Here is a 21149-nt window from a genome sequence, read left to right on the forward strand (position 1 = left end):
TTTTTGCTTTCTTTGTACAATTTATTTCTAGTTTTTATACCTTTGTTGTCTGAAAAGTTGGTTGGTAGGATTTGAATCTTTTGGAATTTACTGAGGCTCTTTTTTGTGGCCTAGTATGTGGTCTATTCTGGAGAATGTTCCATGTGCACTTGAGAGGAATGTGTATCCTGTTGCTTTTGGATGTAAAGTTCTATAGATGTCTATTAGGTCCATGTGTTCTAGTGTGTTGTTCAGTGCCTCTGTGTCCTTACTTATTTCCTGTCTTGTGGATCTGTCCTTTGGAGTGAGTGGTGTGTTAAAGTCTCCCAAAACGAATGCACTACATTCTATTTCCTCCTTTAATTCTGTTAGTATTTTTTTCACATATGTTGGTTCTCCTGTATTAGGTGCATATATGTTTACAATGGTTATCTCCTCTTGTTGGACTGAGCCCTTTATCATAATGTAGTGTCCTTCTTTATCTCTTGTTACTTTCTTTGTTTTGAGGTCTATTTTGTCTGATGCTACTAATGCAGCACCTTCTTTTTTCTCTTTGTTGTTTGCCTGAAATATGTTTTTCCATCCCATGACTTTTAATCTGTGCATGTCTTTGGGATTGAGGTGAGTCTCTTGTAGGCAGCATATAGATGGAAGTTGCTTTTTCATCCATTCTGTTCCTCTCTGTCTTTTGATTGGTGCATTCAGTCCATTTACATTTAGGGTGATTATTGAAAGATATGTACTTAATACCATTGCAGCCTTTAGATTCGTGGTTACCAAAGGTTCAAGGTTAGCTTGTTTACTACCTTACTGTCTAAGTTAACTCGCTTATTGAGCTATTATAAACACAGTCTGATGATTATTTCTCTCCCTTCTTGTTCCTCCTCCTCCATTCTTCATATGTTGTATGTTTTGTTCTGTGCTCTTTTTAGGAGTGCTCCCATGTAGAGCAGTCCCTCTAAAATACCCTGTAGAGGTGGTTTGTGGGAGCAAATTCCCTCAACTTTTGTTTGTCTGGGAATTGTTTAATCCCTCCTTCATATTTAAATGATAATTGTGCTGGATACAGTATCCTTGGTTCAAGGCCCCTCTGTTTCATTGCATTAGATATATCATGCCATTCTCTTCTGTCCTGTAAGGTTTCTGTTGAGAAGCCTGATGATATCCTGATGGGTTTTCCTTTGTAGGTGACCTTTTTTCTCTCTCTAGCTGCCTTTAATACTCTGTCCTTGTCCTTGATCTTTGCCATTTTAATCATTATGTGTCTTGGTGTTGTCCTCTTTGGGTCCCTCCTGTTGGGAGTTCTGTGTGCTTCCATAGTCTGAGCAACTATTTCCTCCCCCAGTTTGGGGATGTTCTCAGCAATTATTTCTTCAAAGACACTTTCTTTCCCTTCTTTTCTCTCTTCTTCTTCTGGTACCCCTATATTGCGGATATTGTTCCTTTTGGATTGGTCACAGAGTTCTCTTAGTATTGTTTCATTCCTGGAGATCCTTCTATCTCTCTCTTCATCAGCTTCTATGCGTTCCTGTTCTCTGGTTTCTATTCCATCAATGGCCTCTTGCATCTTATCCATTCTGCTTATAAATCCTTCCAGAGATTGTTTCAGTTCTGTTATCTCCCTCTGGACGTCATCCCTTAGCTCTTGTATATTTCTCTGCAGCTCCATCATCATGGTTATGAGCTTTATTTTTAATTCTTTTTCAGGGAGATTGGTTAGGTCTATCTCCTTCTCAGGGTTTGCCTCTGTGATCTTGGTCTGTATCAAATTCTTCTGTCTTTTCATGGTGATAGAGGTATTTGTGGGGAGCTGGTGCGTGTGTTTGCTAAGAAAAAGTCCCTTGTTGCTGGTTTGTGGCCTTCCTCTCCTGGGAGAACAGCGACCCCTAGCCGCTTGTGCTGGGTAGCTGCATGCAGGCGGGGTTTCTAATTCTTGCCCAGCCGCTGTGGAGCTCCACGTTTGCTGTGGGCGTTGCCATCCTCAGCCTTCTTCTCCAATATGGATGATCCACGTTGGAGGGGGAACGGGCAGGATGCTGTTTATCGCCATGAGGGGCCTCCGTGTTGTGCTGCCACCCAGGAAGTTAGGGCGCACGGAGTTCCCCAGGATTCCCAGCTGCTGGGCTAAGTGTCCTGGTACGTTTCCGTCCAGCTGTGGGGTCCCTGTCCTTTTAAGACTTTCAAAAAGCAATCGCTTTCCTTTGTCCTGGGGGTGCTGGCTGCAGGGATCTACTCGCAGGTTTTACTGTCCTTTTTCCCTATTATCCAGCACCTCACACACTGTGTATCTGCATTCTCAGTGTGGATGGCTAGGTCTGGGTGTTTAGCAGGCTTGGGCTCCCTCTCCCTCCCTGCTCCAACTCCTATCCTCCTGCCGGGAGCTGGGGTGAGAGGTGCTAGGGTCCTGCCGGACCGCCGCTTGTATCTCACCCCCTTCGTGATGCGCTGTGTTCTCGCAGGTGTAGATGTAGTCTGGCTATTGTCCTGTGTCTTCTGGTCTCTCTTTTAGGAGTAGTTGTATTTGTTGATTTTTCAAAAATATATATGGTTTTAGGAGGAGATTTCTGCTGCTCTACTCATGCCGCCACCTTGGTTCCCCAGGTCTTGTTTTTTATCCATTCAGTAACTCTATGTCTTTTGATTGCTGCATTCAGTCCATTTACATTTAGGGTGATTATCGATAGGTATGTACTTATTGCCATTGCAGGCTTTAGATTCGTGGTTACCATAGATTCCAGGTTACTTTCCTTACTTTCTAAGAGTCTAACTTAACTCACTTAGTATGCTGTTACAAACACAATCTAAACGTTCTTTTCTATTTCTCCTCCTTTTTCTTCCTCCTTCATTCTTTATATATTAGCTCTCAAATTCTGTACTTTTTCTCTATCCTTTGATTGGTTTTGTGGATAGTCAATTTCATTTTGCATTTGCCTCGCATTCAGGTGCCCCACCCTCCCTACTGTGGTTTTAGTACCTCTGGTGACAGCTATCCAACCCTAGGAACACTTCCATCTATAGCGGTCCCTCCAAAATACACTGCATAGATGGTTTGTGGGAGGTAAACTCTCTTAGCTTTTGCTTATTTGGAAATTGTTTAATCCCTCCTTCAAATTTAAATGATAGTTTTGCCGGATAAAGTAATCTTCTTCCAGGCCCTTCTGCTTCATGGCATTAAATGCATCATGCCACTCCCTTCTGGCCTGTAAGGTTTCTGCTGAGGTGCCTGATGATGGCCTGATGGACTTTCCTTTCTATGTAATGTTATTCTCTCTCTGGCTGCTTTTTATAGTCTGTTCTTATTCTTGATCTTTGCCATTTTAATTACTATATGTCTTGGTGTTGTCTTGCATAGGTCCATTGTGTTGGGAGATCTGTGGATCTCCATGGCCTGAGAGAATATCTCCTTCCCCAGATTGGGGAAGTTTTCAGCAATTACCTTCTCAAAGACACTTTCTATCCCTTTCTCTCTCTCTTCTCTTTCTGGTACTCCTATAATACGAATATTGTTCTGTTTGGATGGGCACAGAGTTCTCTCAATATTCTTTCATTCTTAGAGATCCTTTTTTCTCTCTGTGCCTAAGCTTCTTTGTATTACTCTTCTCTAGTTTCTATTTCATTTATCATCTCCTCCACTGTATCTAATCTGCTTTTAATACCCTCCATTGTGCTCTTCAACGATTGGATCTCTGACCAGAATTCAGTCCTGATTTCTTGAATTTTTGTCTACCTCCATTAGCATGTTAATAGTATTTATTTTGAACTCCATTTCAGGAGGAGTCATTAGGTTGATGTCACTTAAATCTTTCTCAGGAGTTGTATTCATATATTTTCTTTGATCCAGGTTCCTTTGGTATTTCATATTTGTATATGGCGCCCTCTTGTGCCAAGAAGCTCTACTCTCTGGAGCTGCTCAGCCTGTGAAGCAATGTTTGGGGTCACAGGGGAGCAGTACTGGTGCCTGGGGGGAGGAAAGAACTCTACTTGCTTTCCAGCTGCTATGCTTGTCTTCACTGCATGAACCAGGGGTCTGAGCACACAGGCATAAGCCTCTGTGCTTTGTGTTTGTAGTCGCTGTAGACAGATCTTCCCTCTGGCTGGCCTAATGCCTTGCTGGTTTGGGATCCAGGTCAGGCTGGCCAGGAGAAAGGCACAGTAGACTGTGTATCACGAAGGAGGTCCTTGGAGCTGTGTTGCCAGCCAGGGTGCTGGAGTGCCTTAAGATCGTGAAAGCTCCCAATCTGCTTGTCAGAGTTCACCTGGACAATTTTGTCTACCTGTAGTTTCTCCTGAGCAGTAAGCTCTGTGCAATCTTTGCCCCTTTAGCAGCCCTCTTACTGTTAGGAAGTCTCTCAGACTGCCTGCCTTTCTTTTCTCCCAGAGCAGCAGGATATGGATCCCTGCTTTCCACAAGTGGTTGAAATCTCAGTCTCTACAGGAATTCTGCCTGTCTTAGCTTTCCAAGCCCATAATCATGAGAGTATTATGTAAGCACCGTGAAATGTAGGTTTTGCTACCAGAGGAGATTTCCGGAGTTAGGTATTCAGAAGTCCCTGGCCTCCACTCCCTCCCAACTCCATTACTCTTTCTCCCGCTGGTGAGCTGGGGTAGGTGAAGTGCTTGGGTCCTGCTGGGCCACAGCTTTGGTATGTTACCCTGTCCTGTGAGGTTTATTGTTTTCTCCAGGTGTATGCAGTTTGGCACAGTCCTCTTCCCTGTTGCTCTTTTAAGATTAGTTGGATTAATTAAATTTTCATATTACATGGGGTTTTAGGAGGAAGCCTCTGTCTCACCTCTCATGCCTCCATCTTTAATCCTCTACTTGTATCTGAAGAGATGTTTCTTAAGAGTAACGTGGTGTGCAAGAGCACTTTATTAGGAAACAGGTGCCTGGGTTTTGTTTCTTCTCATGCATCTTGGCTATGTGAGGCCAAGTCACCTAGAAAGAGAAGAGTTGTCACCTGCCTCTCTGTCATGCAGGACATGTTTGAATACCAGTGGAGGTGGATATGTGTAGGCCTTTAAACATCTGTGGTGTGCAACTATTTGGCATATTTAAATAGCAGGCTTACTAGGTAAATGGACAAGAGGGCTCAAACAGAGTACAAAGAAACTTGAGTTTTTAATATTCTGGGCAGGTTTAACCCATTGTTTAGTCTTTTCATAAATTAAGCATTTTAGGACTGATATTGGTTAAGCATCTGCTCTGCCTTACTCCCCACTGACCCTACCCCAATAATGGCTACCTGGAATGTGCCTAACCATTACATTAAATAAATGAATAGTAGAAAATGATATTTTAGAAAGTAAGCTTTAGTTTCTTCTGTGGCTGCAGAGAGAACTCAGGCAGCAGTGAGCCCTGGGTTAGTTGCTGTTCAGAAAAGAAGCCTCTTGAGGGAGGTTGGGGCAGCCCTCTGTGCCACCCTCTGTGCCATCACACCCTGCCTTGTACAAAGCCAGTCCTAAAAGATATGTTCCTGGATTTTACCTCACAGGAAAAGCTATGATGGGGAGAAGTGCTCCTCATTACATAGTCAGTGCACAGAGCCATAGTGAAGCCAGAATTTGACCTGGAATTGGAGCAAATTATGAATGTGATTATTTTGTTATGATAGCATGCATGACTCACAGAGCAAAATATCTCTTTAAATTTGGCATTTCCCCAGTTTTTGTTCTTGAGATCCAATGTTGGTTTATTTTTCTGCTTTTGTAGAGTAATGATTCTATTATATACTTCTGTTCTTCATTCCATGAGGATTTGCTTTTTTGACCTTTTAGTCTTTCCCTGCTGTAAAAAATTGATCTTATTCACAGGCATCCAGTCTTCCTTGTCTTCCCACAAAATATTGGTTTGTTAACTCCTTGAGGTTGTGGAAGGTTTTAGAAGGATGATGAAGGAGCTTCCTTCTCTCCTACCTCTGGAGATATCTCCCAGCTGTGAGCTCTTTGCCCTCAGAAAAGTTCTCTAGTTGGCACAGACCTTGGGATCTCACCAAATGGCCTTGTGTCCACTCCATATTAGCTGTGTGACTCCATGGTTTTGAGAGACAACCTGCATGCTGTGAGTGCTTGGGTGGTGACAGGTAGTGGTCATGGGCACCTGAGCTGCCGTCCACTCTGTCCTCTGTCCCCTTTGTGTTTTATACATCAGGCCTTCAGTTAATGCTTAATGAAGGAATGCTTGTGCAAATTCCATTGCTCTGTGCTCTGAGGAGGCTGCACACAGAATCCAGTTTTCTTTATCAAGGTCATAGTTTGCTTTCCTCAGAATTAGAATTAAAAAAAAATTTGGAGTTTTTATTTTTGGAGATTTCATTTATATCATTTGTTAGAAAAAACTTTCACAACTTCTTTTCTGCTAATGACATTACCTCTTATTTTTTAATGCTTTACTTTTATTTGATCATAATAACCCCCAAAAAGTAGTAGGTCAATTTTTTCCAGTCCTTGAAAATGGAAAGTTAGAGCACAGAGACCAAGGTCATTGACTTAGTAATGCTCCTTGAGCATGTCCACGTCTCGGTTGTCCAGGCATTACCCATGTAGCCTGTACAGCACAGTGCCACCACGATGAGGGTAGGTTCTGCTCTCCATATTGTACCATGAAGACATTGAAGCCTGGGAAGGCAAAGTATGGGGTGACCTTGTAATGTATTTCACAAAACAGGACACTGTTGAGTATATAAGAGGTGCTAGTGCCAGTTACTCGAGGACAACAGGGCAAACTGGGACTGTGCCCAACCAACAAGCCTGGGCATATGGTCGTCCTATGTAAGTAACTTGCCCAAGTTTCCACAGTCTGTCACTGGCAGAACTGCATCCCGAACTCCAGGCTTTCCGACTCAGCTGTCCTCATGCCCTTCCTGTCCTGGAGTGTCCAACTCCCATTAGGTAACTCCCAGCAGGACCACAGGAGCCCCTTTGTTCTGTCCCTGCCACGGCCCACTGCAGTGCATCCTGCAGGTGTCATTATTCACTGCCCATGGCCCACGCCCTGGTCTTATGCTCCTGCTTGCCAGCTTGTTGATACAAGGTGCCTTCCTTTTTGCTGTGGTAGAAAGGCATGGACTTTGGAGTCAGACAGATGTGTCTTTGATTTGGCCTTGGAAACATTATTCCATTTATTTCTCTGACCTCCTTGGACTCACCTGTAAAAGGACAATTCTGCCTGCTTGCTAGGTGTTTGTGAGCTGTGAGTGAATACATGTGAAATATCCAGAACACTGTTGGCTCATATTTGAAGGCTATGAAATAAAAGCTGTTGCTACTGTCATGATTTAATCATGTCCAGGTGTAGCAGTGTACATAGAAGAGGAAGTGGAGAGATGAAGAGATGGCGAGTGTCCCCCCTCAGTGGGGAACCTCAGGATCATCACAGTGACATCAAAGAAGACTGGTCCGGGGAGGAATGAACCTAGAGGCAGGCTGGGTATCACAGCAAAGCGTAGAGAAGTGATGGAGGCCATTTGCTTGTGGTAGTGGCTGGAGGGATGCAGAGGAAAGATGATTCAGGATGTAGAATCAGTAGTGCTTGATGTAAGGAGAGCAGTGGAAAGAGAGACCAGAGATCCAAGAATATGTTCTCGATTTTTGGTTTTAACCGTCATACTTGAACAGAAGAGCAGTCCAGTTTGCCATTTTAAGTGCCCCTAGGGAACACTGCAGTGCATTGGTGAGCTCAGGAGAGAAGTCAGGCCAGAGAGCCCTTCTGGGTCGCAGCTGGTTTGGGTGTGGGTCGCAGGGACAGGGTGCAAACCTGCTTGTGGGGAGTGAGGAGGCTGTCATGCCCCAGCCCCGGCCTGCAGGAGGTGGGGCCAGACCCCTAGGACAGAGGAGGTGGCCCCACAGATCGTTGGCCAGGGAGGAGGAAGCAAGGCTGTGAGTGGGCGCTGTCCGTGGGCCCTTGGTTCTCTGCCTGTGGTGAGCAGGGATGGCAGGGACAGAGGACAGAGGCTGGAACATTTGGCAGAAGGCCTCCTGGTTATGGGGGAGGGTCCAATGGAGGGCTTAGCCCTGTACCCCTTTCTTCTTGTCCTGCACTTATACTGTGTGTGTGTGTGTGTGCGCGCACACCTGTGTGTCTACATACCTTTATCTGACAGACATCCAGCTAAAACTATACAAAGGGATAATCTCATTATTTGGGCTCATTATTGGGGACGGTTAAAACCAAAAACAGTAAAATCATCTTAAATACACAGCCCAACATTTTCTGTGTTAGTGGATCTGGAGGTAAATAGTCAATTATTTTATACTGAAGCCAGTATGTGAATAGGTGGATTAGTTCTAAAATTTCATTATTCTATGTATTTATAATTCAATTTGTAAAATATACATTATTTCAAAGATAAAACTTTTATTTCCTTAGAACTAACCCATTGGGCTTCTCCCTGGTTGGCTTCCTTTCTAGGCAGTTCACGGTTGACTGTAGTGTCTCTGTTACCAAGGGAGACACGTCTTGGTAAAATCTGTCTGGTGTTATGCCCATCCTTTTCCTTTCTTTAAAACATTGTCTTAGGTATTTTCTTTTGTGTGCTTGCACTAAAGTGTTACAGACATGAGGCATAAAAAGCATTCCTGTCACTTTTTTGACAAGTTTAATGTATTTTTTACTTAACAAGTACTGATGTAATTCCTGTGTGCTGGCCCTGCCTCAAGCCCTTCACAAATACTGGCCTGTCTACCTACCTGTGAGGCAGGGCCTGTTGTTTCCATCTCTGCTTCACAGAGGAGGAGACGGGGGTGCAGAGAGAGAGGCCAAGTGTCTCACCAAGGGCCCAGAGCTAGTTATGGCCTTGGCCGAGTCATACTTGCAGTTGGGGCTCCAGCATCTTCCTAATAGCTTGTCTCCAGCACATTATGTGGCCATTATTTATTGGCAAAGATTGGAAGATTCTCCATGTGTCACATCACACATACAAGCATACTGATTTTTCAGAATCGTAAGACAACTAAAGTAATGAAATGTTATATAATATTAAAACTGAGCATAAGCAGCAAGTCCTTATTCAAAATACTTAAATTAGAATACACTCTTCCATGTGTATGTGTCTGATGCTACAGTGGCATCACAGAGAGTTTTAAGCTGTTGACATCACAGGACACACATCGGTACCTGTCAGAAGGTGCTGGTGCCTGGCCGGCCCTCCCTTCCCTCTGCCACGTAGGATGGTTCAAAGCAGAAACCAGACCAGGAAAGCAGTCCAGGTCAGGAGCTTTTCTGCTGGAGGAATTCCAGTTATTTCAGCTTGTTAGTGATGTAGATTTTAGATCAAGGGAAGTTTACATTCTATGAGTTGTGCAGTCTTGACATTCAACAAATGACTTAATGCCCAAATGTGATTTTAGAGTGATGAGACACCCTGAAACAAAAGATCTTTGTAACTTAACACATAGGATTTTTATTCAATTTAGAAATTGTTAAACAGTTTGAAAACTGAGTTGGCATCTGCCTAGCAAATTGAGGGCTTTGGCACACAAGCCCTCAGTGCTGGGAGGCTTTGCTATCCTTCCCCCTCCTGCTCTGGGAGATTGCTAGGCCAGGATTGGCCCCTCTGGGAGGCTGGTTTTGATCTGTGGGGACTGTGTGCTGTGGGCAGCTCCTGCCTGTTAGTTCACATAGATGGTTTCTTAGATTGTGAAGAGATGTACTGTGCTCACTTGAGTGCATCTCTAATCTCTCCTTCTTGACTCTGGTGCTTATAGTTTCTCAGGGAAACCACTTCTTTTTATGGTTTCCATCACATTTTAATCCAGAAGAAATTTGTGTTAGAGGAAATAGTTGAAACCTCACAAGAAATAAAAGTGAGTTATTACTGTCCTTTTGCTAAAATGTTGCAATTATTCCCAAAGTTATCCTTTATCTCTAAAAATTCATTAACACATCAACTAATTTTTGAGGTTGTTTTGGGGTTAAACATGTTATCTGTTGAGATTCTTGTTTGTAGTAGATTTTGCTTTGATGGGGAAAATGTATGATATTTTTAAAGCTTGCCACCCAAATTAATAGCTCTTAATAGGTTCTGAGGTTTTAGTGTTTTTTGGGTGACTTAAATATGATTGCTACAAGAGCTTAAAAAGAATTGTTCTTAATGCCTTTGGGTTGTCCTAATAAGAATGTTGTGATTCATTTGATAGATGTGAAAATGCTGTGTTAAAATTGACATTAAAGTTTTCTTTGTGCTATTTCCCTAAACAGGCACAGAACAATATGAGCTTAAGAAGGGAGGCTCAAGAACAAGCCTTGTCGTTTGAATTTCCTGACTAGTTATTTCCTTCTGACCTATGCACTCTATATAAACCAGTGCTTGGGAGGGTTATGACGCTTTGGGGGCACAGTGTCCTCTAGTGGTAATTCAAATAACTGGACACTCCACATAGTGATTATCCTTTATTATTTCGTTTGAGGGGAGATTCTGTTTATAACGTCTTTTTTATATTTCTCAGTCTGTTAAATATTTCTGTAATTTTACTATAGAGGAAACCTTACTAAGTAAGTAATTTTTAAAGTATCAAACAGGGCATTTGTTCCCTGGCTTCAAGGCTTCCTTCACCATCATCTGCTGTGGTTACTGAGGTTCTGTTGCAGTGGGGCAGGTGCTGCATGCAACCTTAGCATGCAACCAACTTCTTTATTGGTTGCTGAAAATGACACTTAGACTATCAATACAGTACCAGGCAAGTGGAAACTTGTTTGGGTGATTTTATTTTTTTCATAACTTTCTTTTGAGCAAGAACTCTCCAGATGGATGTCTGCTAATCATGTCACCCACATGGTTGCCAAAAGTCTACTTAGTACTCAGTTAGATGTCATCAGTGTACAATTTAATCTAATACTTTCTTTACCACTACCTTTCAGAAGTAATTCTCAGTTCTCAAGTTTTTTATAGCTCAAAATTTATACAGTTGTGAAAGAACCAGCCATACAACAGAACAGCCACATTACCTGAAGGTCACTCATTGGTTGTATTTTCAAAAGTATCAGATAATCTTTCCCTGCAGAACATATTTTGCTCTTAACAAAGGAATACTTCCTTCTTCCCTCCCTCCCTCCCTCCCTCTCTCCTTCTCTCCCTCTTTCCTTCTCTCCCTCCCTTCCTTCCTTTTTTTTATAATTTTACCTCTTGAAATTCAAGCAGATTAGCCATGAGATTCTAAATTTGTATTGGCTGCATTATCCATGGCCCCACATTAACTGTACCCCCAAAATAAAGGAAATGTACAGTGGTCTCTTGCCTTGATCTTGGTGCATAAAACAAGGATGCTGCCTTAATTAGGGGCTTTCATGGCATAATGAGCAGTATAGTTCTTGTTTCACACAGGCCCCGAGGCAGGTGATTTTTGTGGACCCTGCAACACATTCTCTCGTGCATATTTAAAGAATGTGCTGTACTCTCGCTGAAGCAGGTTTGGGACTAAGAGTGGTGGTGGTGATTTTTACATGTGGAAGAACAAGGAATTTCATTGTATGAAGAAAGTATTTTGTATTGTTCTTGCTGGTAGCATTAACATTTCTTGCTAAGAAATTTTTCTTCTGTGGTCTGATCTCAAGTGTAAGGGGATGATGTTCCTTGGAAGAATTTTGAGCCCTGTTTAATTGTCCTTGTCTTGTTGCCATTGTTTTCTAGCATCCTCCAGGACAAATAGCAAGGAAATACAGCTCCTGCTCCACTATTTTCCTAGATGACAGCACAGTCAGTCAACCAAACCTCAAGTATACAATTAAATGGTGGGTATACACATTTTTGCTTATCTGAATGCTTTTTCTGTTGTTGAACCTGACACCTAACTGACTGGTTGTGGAGTCTGGGAGGGGGTAAGATTGGGCAGCAGGAGGCCATTGGCTGTTCAGGAAGTCTTTTTAAAAAGTGATTTTTGTTACTTAAAATGTGGTATTCAAAATATTTACGCACATTACTATTTACATAAAAGTAATTTCATGTAAAAATATTGAAATTATTTTAAATGTAGATTAAAGCATATTTTTAATTCCTGTGCTTACTTTTTGTCTTCCCACTTTTTATTAATGCCATCCTGGCCCAAGTCTGCTAATCTTTTACCTTTGGAATAGAGAAGGGCCGTGTGATCCCAGTTGAAGACTTGCGGCCACAGTAGAAAGCGGGCCTGAGGGCGTGGAAGAGTGTGCCCGCAGTCGGGAAGCTGGGTTCTGACCGTGGCTCTCTCGCTAACGGGGAGGGCTTGGGTAAGACCCTTCTCGGGGGCCTTATTTTCAAGAGTAGTTTAAGGGAGAAGGGGAGTTTTTAGATAAAATCCCTTCCCTTTAGGCTTTGGTTTCCTTTAAAAGGGGAAGGAAGAGGGAAGCAGCACTGGCTTTTCCTATAATATCTCCACCAGCATTTGAGAATTAACAGACTTTGACAGAGAACACAGGACGCCTTGCTTGCTGGGGTCTCCAGTCATCTGCTCAACTGTGAACAATTGGACTGTTTTATCTCTTGACTTATTTAAGAAAGTACATATTGAACAACAAATCCAAGTTGGCACATATGTGTTTAAATTTCTAAATAAGAAGCATTCTCTGCCAGTGGGGCCAGGATTCCAGGTGTAGGAATCCAGGCCTGAATGTGACTGCATGTGACAGTGATCACAGCCTCAGTCTGGCAGTGGGGGCTTTGACATCTTCTGTGGACAGTGTCCACTCTAGGAGGAGGTGGAAGATTGGCCCACTTAGTGGGAAGTTGCTGTCTGTCCTGTAGAGCTGCATGTTTCTGAGATATGAATGGAAATGTAGCTTCTTTCTTCATTATTTTGCATGTAAGGATGTGGTAAAACCCAGTGGGCAAAAACCCCAACAGGCAGTGATTATAACTGGGAAAAGGTATGTTATCTCATAGCTCCATAGTGTGGCCTTGGCTGAGCCACTTCCTACCCCTGGCCTGAAGTTTATGGCAGGAGGTAGGCAGGGTAGTACCTTCTGGAAGTACTTTCTAGTTAGCAGCTGTGGAGAAGAGTGGAAAGCCCCGAAGATCTATGTGCCATGTGGCTGTTGGCATCTGCATTAGCTCTCTAAGGAGCCCAGAAGGAAAGCTGTAATTTCCCTTTAATCCTGGGATCCCCTTCATGGGACAGAGGCCAAGTGCACACCTTCACATCCAGGGTCAGTGGAAGCTCTTGGGGTTTACAAATGGGTCTGACCCAGTTGCTTGGTGCTTCCCCTTTGGGTGACTTAAAATGGCCACTGGTTGTGACACAGACACTTAGGAGCCTGGTGGGAAAACTGGGTGATGATGTGATATTTCAGTGTCAAGTCTGGGAGGTGCAAGTACCCAGCCAAAATGTGTGTCTGGGTCAGTCAGTGATTCCAGCCCTGGCTGTACCTGAGAGTCACCTGGGAACTTAAAACACCCCGGTGTTTGAGGTCCCACCCTACAGATTCCATATCTGGATTGTTAACTCCTGTGCCCCTGCTCCCCACCCCTCAGGAGATTCTAATAGGCAGCCTAGGCTGGGGATCCCTGGTGTAAGTGGGCAGCAAGTTCCCTTAAAACTTTGAAACAAACTGTTTTAAGCTACTACATGGAGGGAAAAGCAGTGAGAGCTGCATCAGTTAAGATAGCTCACAGCTGAGATGGAACATCCAGTGTGGGTACCACAGCTTCCTTGATTCAAAAGACATCTCTCTGCACCACCTGAATTTGGTATTCTCCACTCAGTAGTTCAGCTGTTTTTAAAGAAGTGCTCTCTTTTTAAAAATGTGCATGTTGGACCTGGACCCTGATAGAAGTAGTACCATCAGAATTCTTCTCCATTAATGCCCGCATCTCACAAAGGGCTTGCTAATGAGCTAAAGAGTGAAAAACTTTTTTACATGTTAGCAGACCTGGGTGAGCTTCAGCACAGGGCAAGGGGAAGGGATACTTGAGTGTTCAAAAGGAGGAAGGAGGACCCCAAATCCAAATGCCCCTCTGTTCTAAAATTTTGCCTAACCTTTATCCTACACATGACAGGAAGGTGTTTTCCTTTTTTGGCTTTCTCTGCCTTCCCTAAGTTTAAGTTCTCTTGGTCCCCTCCCCCCAGATATTAAAATTAGTACTAAACCCATTAATATAGTAGCTCCACTTCATCGTGGGCATAGTGAGCCCTGAAGTCACTTCCTGAAAATTCAATGTGATCTTATTCTTTGAGAAAATGCTCTGAGTTCTAAACAACTTATTTCTAAGCTGGTTTTTAAACATAAACCCCTCTGAAAATTGGGGATTGCCAAAATAAACAGACATGTTTCTAAATTCTAGTTGGGGAATAGGTGGAGGGTTGACTCCTGTTCTAATAGTGAGAGAAAAGTTTAAGTATAAAAAGATAGGGGAGCCAAGATGGTGGCTTGAGTAGAGCAGCAGAAATCTCCTCCCAAAACCATATATATTTTTGAAAATAGAACAAATACAACTATTCCTAAAAGAGAGACCAGAAGGCACAGGACAATAGCAAGACTACATCTACACCCACGAGAACACAGCGCCTTGCGAAGGGGGTAAAATACAAGCCGTGGCCCAGTGGGACCTCTGTGCCCAACACCCCAGCTCCCAGCAGGAGGAGAGAAGTTGGAACGGGGAGGGAGAGGGAACCCAGGACTGTTAAATACCCAGCCATAGACATCCGCACTGGGAGCGCAGACGCACAGTGCATGGGGTGCTGGATACTAGGGAAACAGGACAGTAAGACCTGTGAGCGGGTCCCTGCAGCCAGTGCACCTGGGACAAAGAAAAGCGAGTGCTTTTTGAAAGTCTTATAGGGACAGGGAACCCACAGCTGGATGAAAGTGCCCTGGGACACTTAGCCCAGCAGCTGGGAATCCCTGGGGACTCTGGGCACCCTTACCCCCTGGACAGCAGGGCAGCTCAGAGTCCCCTCACGGAGATAAACAGCCTCCCAGCCGTTCCCCCTCCAATGCAGCTCCACCATATCGGAGCAGAAGCCCGAGGCAGGCCATGCCCACAGCAACCGTGGAGCTAAACTCCATAGCTGCTGGGCAAGAATCAGAAGCCCTGTCTGCGTGCAGCTGCCTAGCACAAGCCACAAGAGGTCATTGTTCTCCCAAGAAAGGAAGGCCACAAACCAACAAGAAGGGACATTCTCCCAGCCATCACTTGCGCGAGCTCCGCAAACTATCTCTATTGCCATGAAAAGGCAGAAGAATTTGATACAGACCAAAATCACAACCCCTGAGAAGGAGATAGACCTAACCAGTTTTCCTGAAAAAGAATTCAAAATAAAAATCATAAACATGCTCACGGAGCTGCAGAGAAATATATAAGAGCTAAGGGATGATATCTGGAGGGAGATTACAGAAGTGAAACAATCTCTGGAAGGATTTATAAGCAGAGTGGACAAGATGCAAGAGGCCATCGATGGAGTAGAAACCAGAGAACAGGAGCGCATAGGAGCTGACGCAGAGAGAGATGAAAGGATCTCCAGGAATGAAACAATATTAAGAGAACTGTGTGACCAATATAAAAGGAACAATATCTGCATTACAGGGGTACCAGAAGAAGAAGAGAGAGAAAAAGGGATAGAAAGTGTCTTTGAAGGAATAATTGCTGAGAACTTCCCCAAACTGGGGGAGGAAACAGTTGCTCAGACTATGGAAGCACACAGAACTCCCAACAGGAGGGACCCAAAGAGGACACCAAGACACATAATAATTAAAATGGCAAAGATCAAGGACAAGGACAGAGTATTAAAGGCAGCCAGAGAGAGAAAAAAGGTCACCTACAAAGGAAAACCCATCAGGCTATCATCAGACTTCTCAATAGAAACCTTACAGGCCAGAAGAGAATGTGGCATGATATATTTAATGCAATGAAACAGAAGGGCTTTGAACCAAGAATACTGTATCCTGCACGATTATCATTTAAATACGAAAGAGAGATTAAACAATTCCAAGACAAGCAAAAGTTGAGGAAATTTGCCTCCCACAAACCACCTCTACAGGGTATTTTAGAGGGACTGCTCTAGATGGGAGGACTCCTAAAAAGAGCACTGAACAAAACACCCAACATATGAAGAATGGAGGAGGAGGAATAAGAAGGGAGAGAAATAATCATCAGAGTGTGTTTATAATAGCTCAATAAGTGAGTTAATTTTGACAGTAAGGTAGTAAACAAGCTAACCTTGAACCTTTGGTAACCACGAATCTAAAGGCTACAATGGTAATACGTACATATCTTTCAATAATCACCCTAAATGTAAATGGACTGAATGCACCAATCAAAAGACACAGAGTAATAGAATGGATAAAAAAGCAAGACCTACCTATATGTTGCTTACAAGAAATTTCACCTCAAACCCAAAGACATGCACAGATTAAAATTCAAGGGATGAGAAAGATAATTCATGCAAACAACAGGGAGAAAAAGCAGGTGTTGAAATACTAGTATCAGACACAATAGACTTCAAAACAAAGAAAGTAACAGATAAGGAAGGACACTACTATACTATAATGATAAAGGGCTCAGTCCAACAAGAGGATATAACCACTATAAACATATATGCACCCAATACAGGAGCACCAATATATGTGAAACAAATACTAACAGAATTAAAGGAGGAAATAGAATGCAGTGCATTCATTTTGGGAGACTTTAACACACCACTCACTCCAAAGGACAGATCCACCAGACAGGAAATAAGTAAGGACACAGAGGCACTGAAGAACACACTAGAACAGATGGACCTAATAGACATCTGTAACTTTCCATCCAAAAGCAACAGGATGCACATTATTCTCAAGTGCACATGGAACGTTCTCCAGAATAGACCAAATACTAGGCCACAAAAAGAGCCTCAGTAAATTCCAAGATTGAAATCCTACCAACCAACTTTTCAGACCACAAAAGTATAAAACTAGAAATAAGTTGTACAAAGAAAGCAGAAAGGCTCAGAAACACATGGAGGCTTAACAACATGCTCCTAAATAATCAGTGGATCAACGACCAAATTAAAATGGAGATCCAGCAATATATGGAAACAAATGACAACAACAACACAAAGCCCCAACTTCTGTGGGATGCAGCAAAAGCAGTCTTAGGAGGAAAGTATATAGCAATCCAGGCATATTTAAAGAAGGAAGAACAGTCCCAAATGAATAGTCTAATGTCACAATTATCAAAATTGGAAAAAGAAGAACAAATGAGGCCTAAGGTCAGCAGAAGGAGGGACATAATAAAGATCAGAGAAGAAATAAATAAAATTGAGAAGAATAAAGCAATAGAAAAAAATTAATGAAACCAAGAGCTGGTTCTTTGAGAAAATAAACGAAATAGATAAGCCTCTAGCCAGACTTATTAAGAGAAAAGGAGAGTCAACACACATCAACAGAATCAGAAATGAGAAAGGAAGAATCATGACGGTCCCCACAGAAATACAAAGAATTATTAGAGAATACTATGAAAACCTATATGCTAACAAGCTGGAAAACCTAGGAGAAATGGACAACTTCCTAGAAAAATACAACCTTCCAAGACTGACCCAGAAGGAAACAGAAAATCTAAACAGACCAATTACCAGCAACGATATTGAAGCAGTAATAAAAAAACTACCCAAGAACAAAACCCCCGAGCCAGATGGATTTACCTCGGAATTTTATCAGACATACAGAGAAGACATACGACCCGTTCTCCTTAAAGTTTTTAAAAAAATAGAAGAGGAGGGAATACTCCCAAACTCATTCTATGAAGCCAACATCACCCTAATACCGAAACCATGCAAAGACGCCACCAAAAAAGAAAACTGCAGACCAATATCCCTGATGAATGTAGATGCAAAAATACTGAACAAAATATTAGCAAACTGAATGCAAAAATTCATCAGAAGGATCATACACCATGACCAAGTGGGATTCATCCCAGGGATGCAAGGAAGGTACAACATTTGAAAGTCCATCAACATCATCCACCGCATCAACAAAAAGAAGGACAAAAACCACATGATCATCGCCATAGACGGTGAAAAGCATTTGACAAAATTCAACATCCATTCACGATAAAAACTCTCAGCAAAATGGGTATAGAGGGCAAGTACCTCAACATAATAAAGGCCATATATGATAAACCCACAGCCAACATTATACTGAACAGCGAGAAGCTGAAAGCTTTTCCTCTGAGATCGGGAACAAGACAGGGATGCCCACTCTCCCCACTGTTATTTAACATAGTACTGGAGGTCCTAGCCATGGCAATCAGACATAACAAAGGAATACAAGGAATCCAGATTGGTAAGGAAGCAGTTAAACTGTCACTATTTGCAGATGAAATGATATTGTACATAAAGAACCCTAAAGACTCCACTCCAAAACTACTAGAACTGATATCGGAATACGGCAAAGTTGCAGGATACAAAATTAACACACAGAAATCTGAGGCTTTCCTACATACTAACAATGAACCAATAGAAAGAGAAATCTGGATTACAATTCCATTCACAATTGCATCAAAAAGAATAAAATACCTAGGAATAAACCTAACCAAAGAAGTGAAAGACCTGTACCCTGAAAACTATAAGTTACTCTTAAGAGAAATTAAAGGGTACACTAACAAATGGAAACTCATCCCATGCTCGTGGCTAGGAAGAATTAATATCGTCAAAATGGCCTTCCTGCCCAAAGCAATATACAGATTTGATGCAATCCCTATCAAATTACCAGCAATATTCTTCAATGAACTGGAACAAATAATTCAAAAATTCATATGGAAACACCACAGAGCCTGTACAGCCAAATCAATACTGATAAAGAAGAATAAAGTGGGGGGGATCTCACTTCCCAACTTCAAGCTCTACTACAAAGCCATAGTAATCAAGACAATTTGGTACTGGCACAAGAACAGAGCCACAGACCAGTGGAACAGATTAGAGACTCCAGACATTAACCCAAACATATATGGTCAATTAATATTTGACAAAGAAGCCATGGACATACAATGGGGAAATGACAGTCTCTTCAACAGAGGATGCTGGCAAAACTGGACAGCTACATGTAGGAGAATGATACTGGACCATTGTCTAACCCCATACACAAAAGTAAATTCAAAATGGATCAAAGACCTGAATGTAAGTCATGAAACCATAAAACTCTTAGAAAAAAACATAGGCAAAAACCTCTTAGACATAAACATGAGTGACCTCTTCTTGAATATATCTCCCCGGGCAAGGAAAACAAAAGCAAAAATGAACAAGTGGTACTATATTAAGCTGAAGAGCTTCTGTGCAGCAGAAGTCATCATCAATAGAACAAAAAGGTACCCTACAGTATGGGAGAATGTATTTGTAAATGACAGATCCGATAAAGGCTTGACGTCCAAAATATATAAAGAGCTCACCCACCTCAACAAACAAAAAAGAAATAATCCAATTAAAAAATGGGCAGAGGAACTCAACAGACAGTTCTCCACAAAAGAAATACGGATGGCCAACAGACATATGAAAAGATGCTCCACATGGCTTGTCATCAGAGAAATGCAAATTAAAACCACAATGCGGTATCACCTCACACCAGTAAGGATGGCTGCCATCCAAAAGACAAACAACAACAAATGTAGGCAAGGTTGTGGAGAAAGGGGAACCCTTCTACACTGCTGGTGGGAATGTAAATTAGTTCAACCATTGTGGAAAGCAGTATGGAGGTTCCTCAAAATGCTCAAAATAGACTTACCATTTGACCCAGGAATTCCACTCCTAGGAATTAACCCAAAGAACACAGCACTCAAGTTTGAAAAAGACAGATGCACCCCTATGTTTATCGCAGCACTATTTACAATAGCCAAGAATTGGAAGCAACCTAGGTGTTCAATCGTAGATGAATGGATAAAGAAGATGTGGTACTTATACACAGTGGAATATTACTCAGCCATAAGAAGAAAACAAATCCTACCATTTGCAACAACATGGATGGAGCTAGAGGGTATTATGCTCAGTGAAATAAGCCAAGCGGAGAAAGAGAAATACCAAATGATTTCACTCATCTGTGGAGTATAAGAACAAAGGAAAAACTGAAGGAACAAAACAGCAGCAGAATCACAGAACCCAAGAATGGACTAACAGCTACCAAAGGGAAAGGGACTGGGGAGGATGGGTGGGTAGGGAGGGATAAGGGGGTAGAAGAAGAAAGGGAGTATTAAGATCAGCATGCATAATGGGGGGGTGGGAGAAAGGGGAGGGCTGTACAACACAGAAGACAAGTAGTGATTCTACAACATTTTGCTATGCTGATGGACAGTGACTGTAAAGGGGTTTGTGGGGGGGACCTGGTATAGGGGAGAGCCTAGTAAACGTAATATTCTTCATGTAAGTGTAGATTAGTGATAACAAAAAAAAAGGAAAAGAAAAGGGGGATTACTCCCTGATAGGATAAAACTAACTGTAAATCAACGATTAATGCATGTTTTAAATATCCTTAATTTTGATCACTTAAAGGGTGTCAGGTGATCGGCTGTGGAGGTACATTTTTCTGATAATATTCCTTTCTCTTAAAAAATAAAAGAAATAAAAAAGCAGTTCCTGTGTGGTTACCTCCAATGAGTTCTACACAGTGGTATAAAGGGCATATCAAAGTGTGGGCAAAGCATCTGTTTGTGTTTATATAGAGGATCAAAGCCTAATTTGGCTACCCAGAAAACGAATTAAGATAGGACATGAAGAAGAACTTCCAACATCAACATTCTCTGGAAGAGTCATTCCAGAAGGTGATCATCAAAAACTTCAACAAAGATCCTGGCGCTGTTGCAGTTGTAGCTGCATTCATCCCGCTGGTTCCTGGACTTGCCACTGAAATGAAGAAGGAGATATCTAAGCTGGCCTGTGCATACAGTAAAACAACAAATTTGTCTGGATCTGTACTGTTGGAACTTAACCAGGAATTAGGAGAAGTGCAAGTTGCAGCGCTCCAAAATCTTGCGACTACAAACTATCTACTGTTAAAATAGCATATGAGATGTGAACAGTTCCCAGGGATGTGTTGTTTTAATTTGTCTGATTTTTCTCAAACTATTCAAATTCAGTTAGACAATATCCATCATATCATTGATAACTTTTCACAAATGCCTAGGGTGCCTAACTGGTTTTCTTGGTTTCACTGGAGATGGCTGGTAATTGTAGGTCTGCTTTGGTTATGTAACTGTATTCCTATTATGTTAATGTGGGTGCGCAATTTAATTAGTAGTTTA

The 21149-nt window shown here is 42.2% G+C and overlaps 1 protein-coding gene across 2 annotated transcripts in view; it reads left to right on the forward strand.

Annotated features, from left to right (window-relative positions):
- CCNY (cyclin Y) overlaps positions 1–21149 on the forward strand; it is a 271410-nt gene that overhangs the window by 212583 nt on the left and 37678 nt on the right. For both annotated transcript variants that reach the window (XM_036920246.2, XM_036920247.2), the window contains exon 4: positions 11604–11704. In XM_036920246.2, coding sequence (XP_036776141.1) covers positions 11604–11704 — 101 coding nt within the window. The remainder of the gene's footprint in view (positions 1–11603; positions 11705–21149) is intronic.

The sequence above is a fragment of the Manis pentadactyla genome, chromosome 3 (assembly GCF_030020395.1).
Source record: "Manis pentadactyla isolate mManPen7 chromosome 3, mManPen7.hap1, whole genome shotgun sequence".
Taxonomy (NCBI): domain Eukaryota; kingdom Metazoa; phylum Chordata; class Mammalia; order Pholidota; family Manidae; genus Manis; species Manis pentadactyla.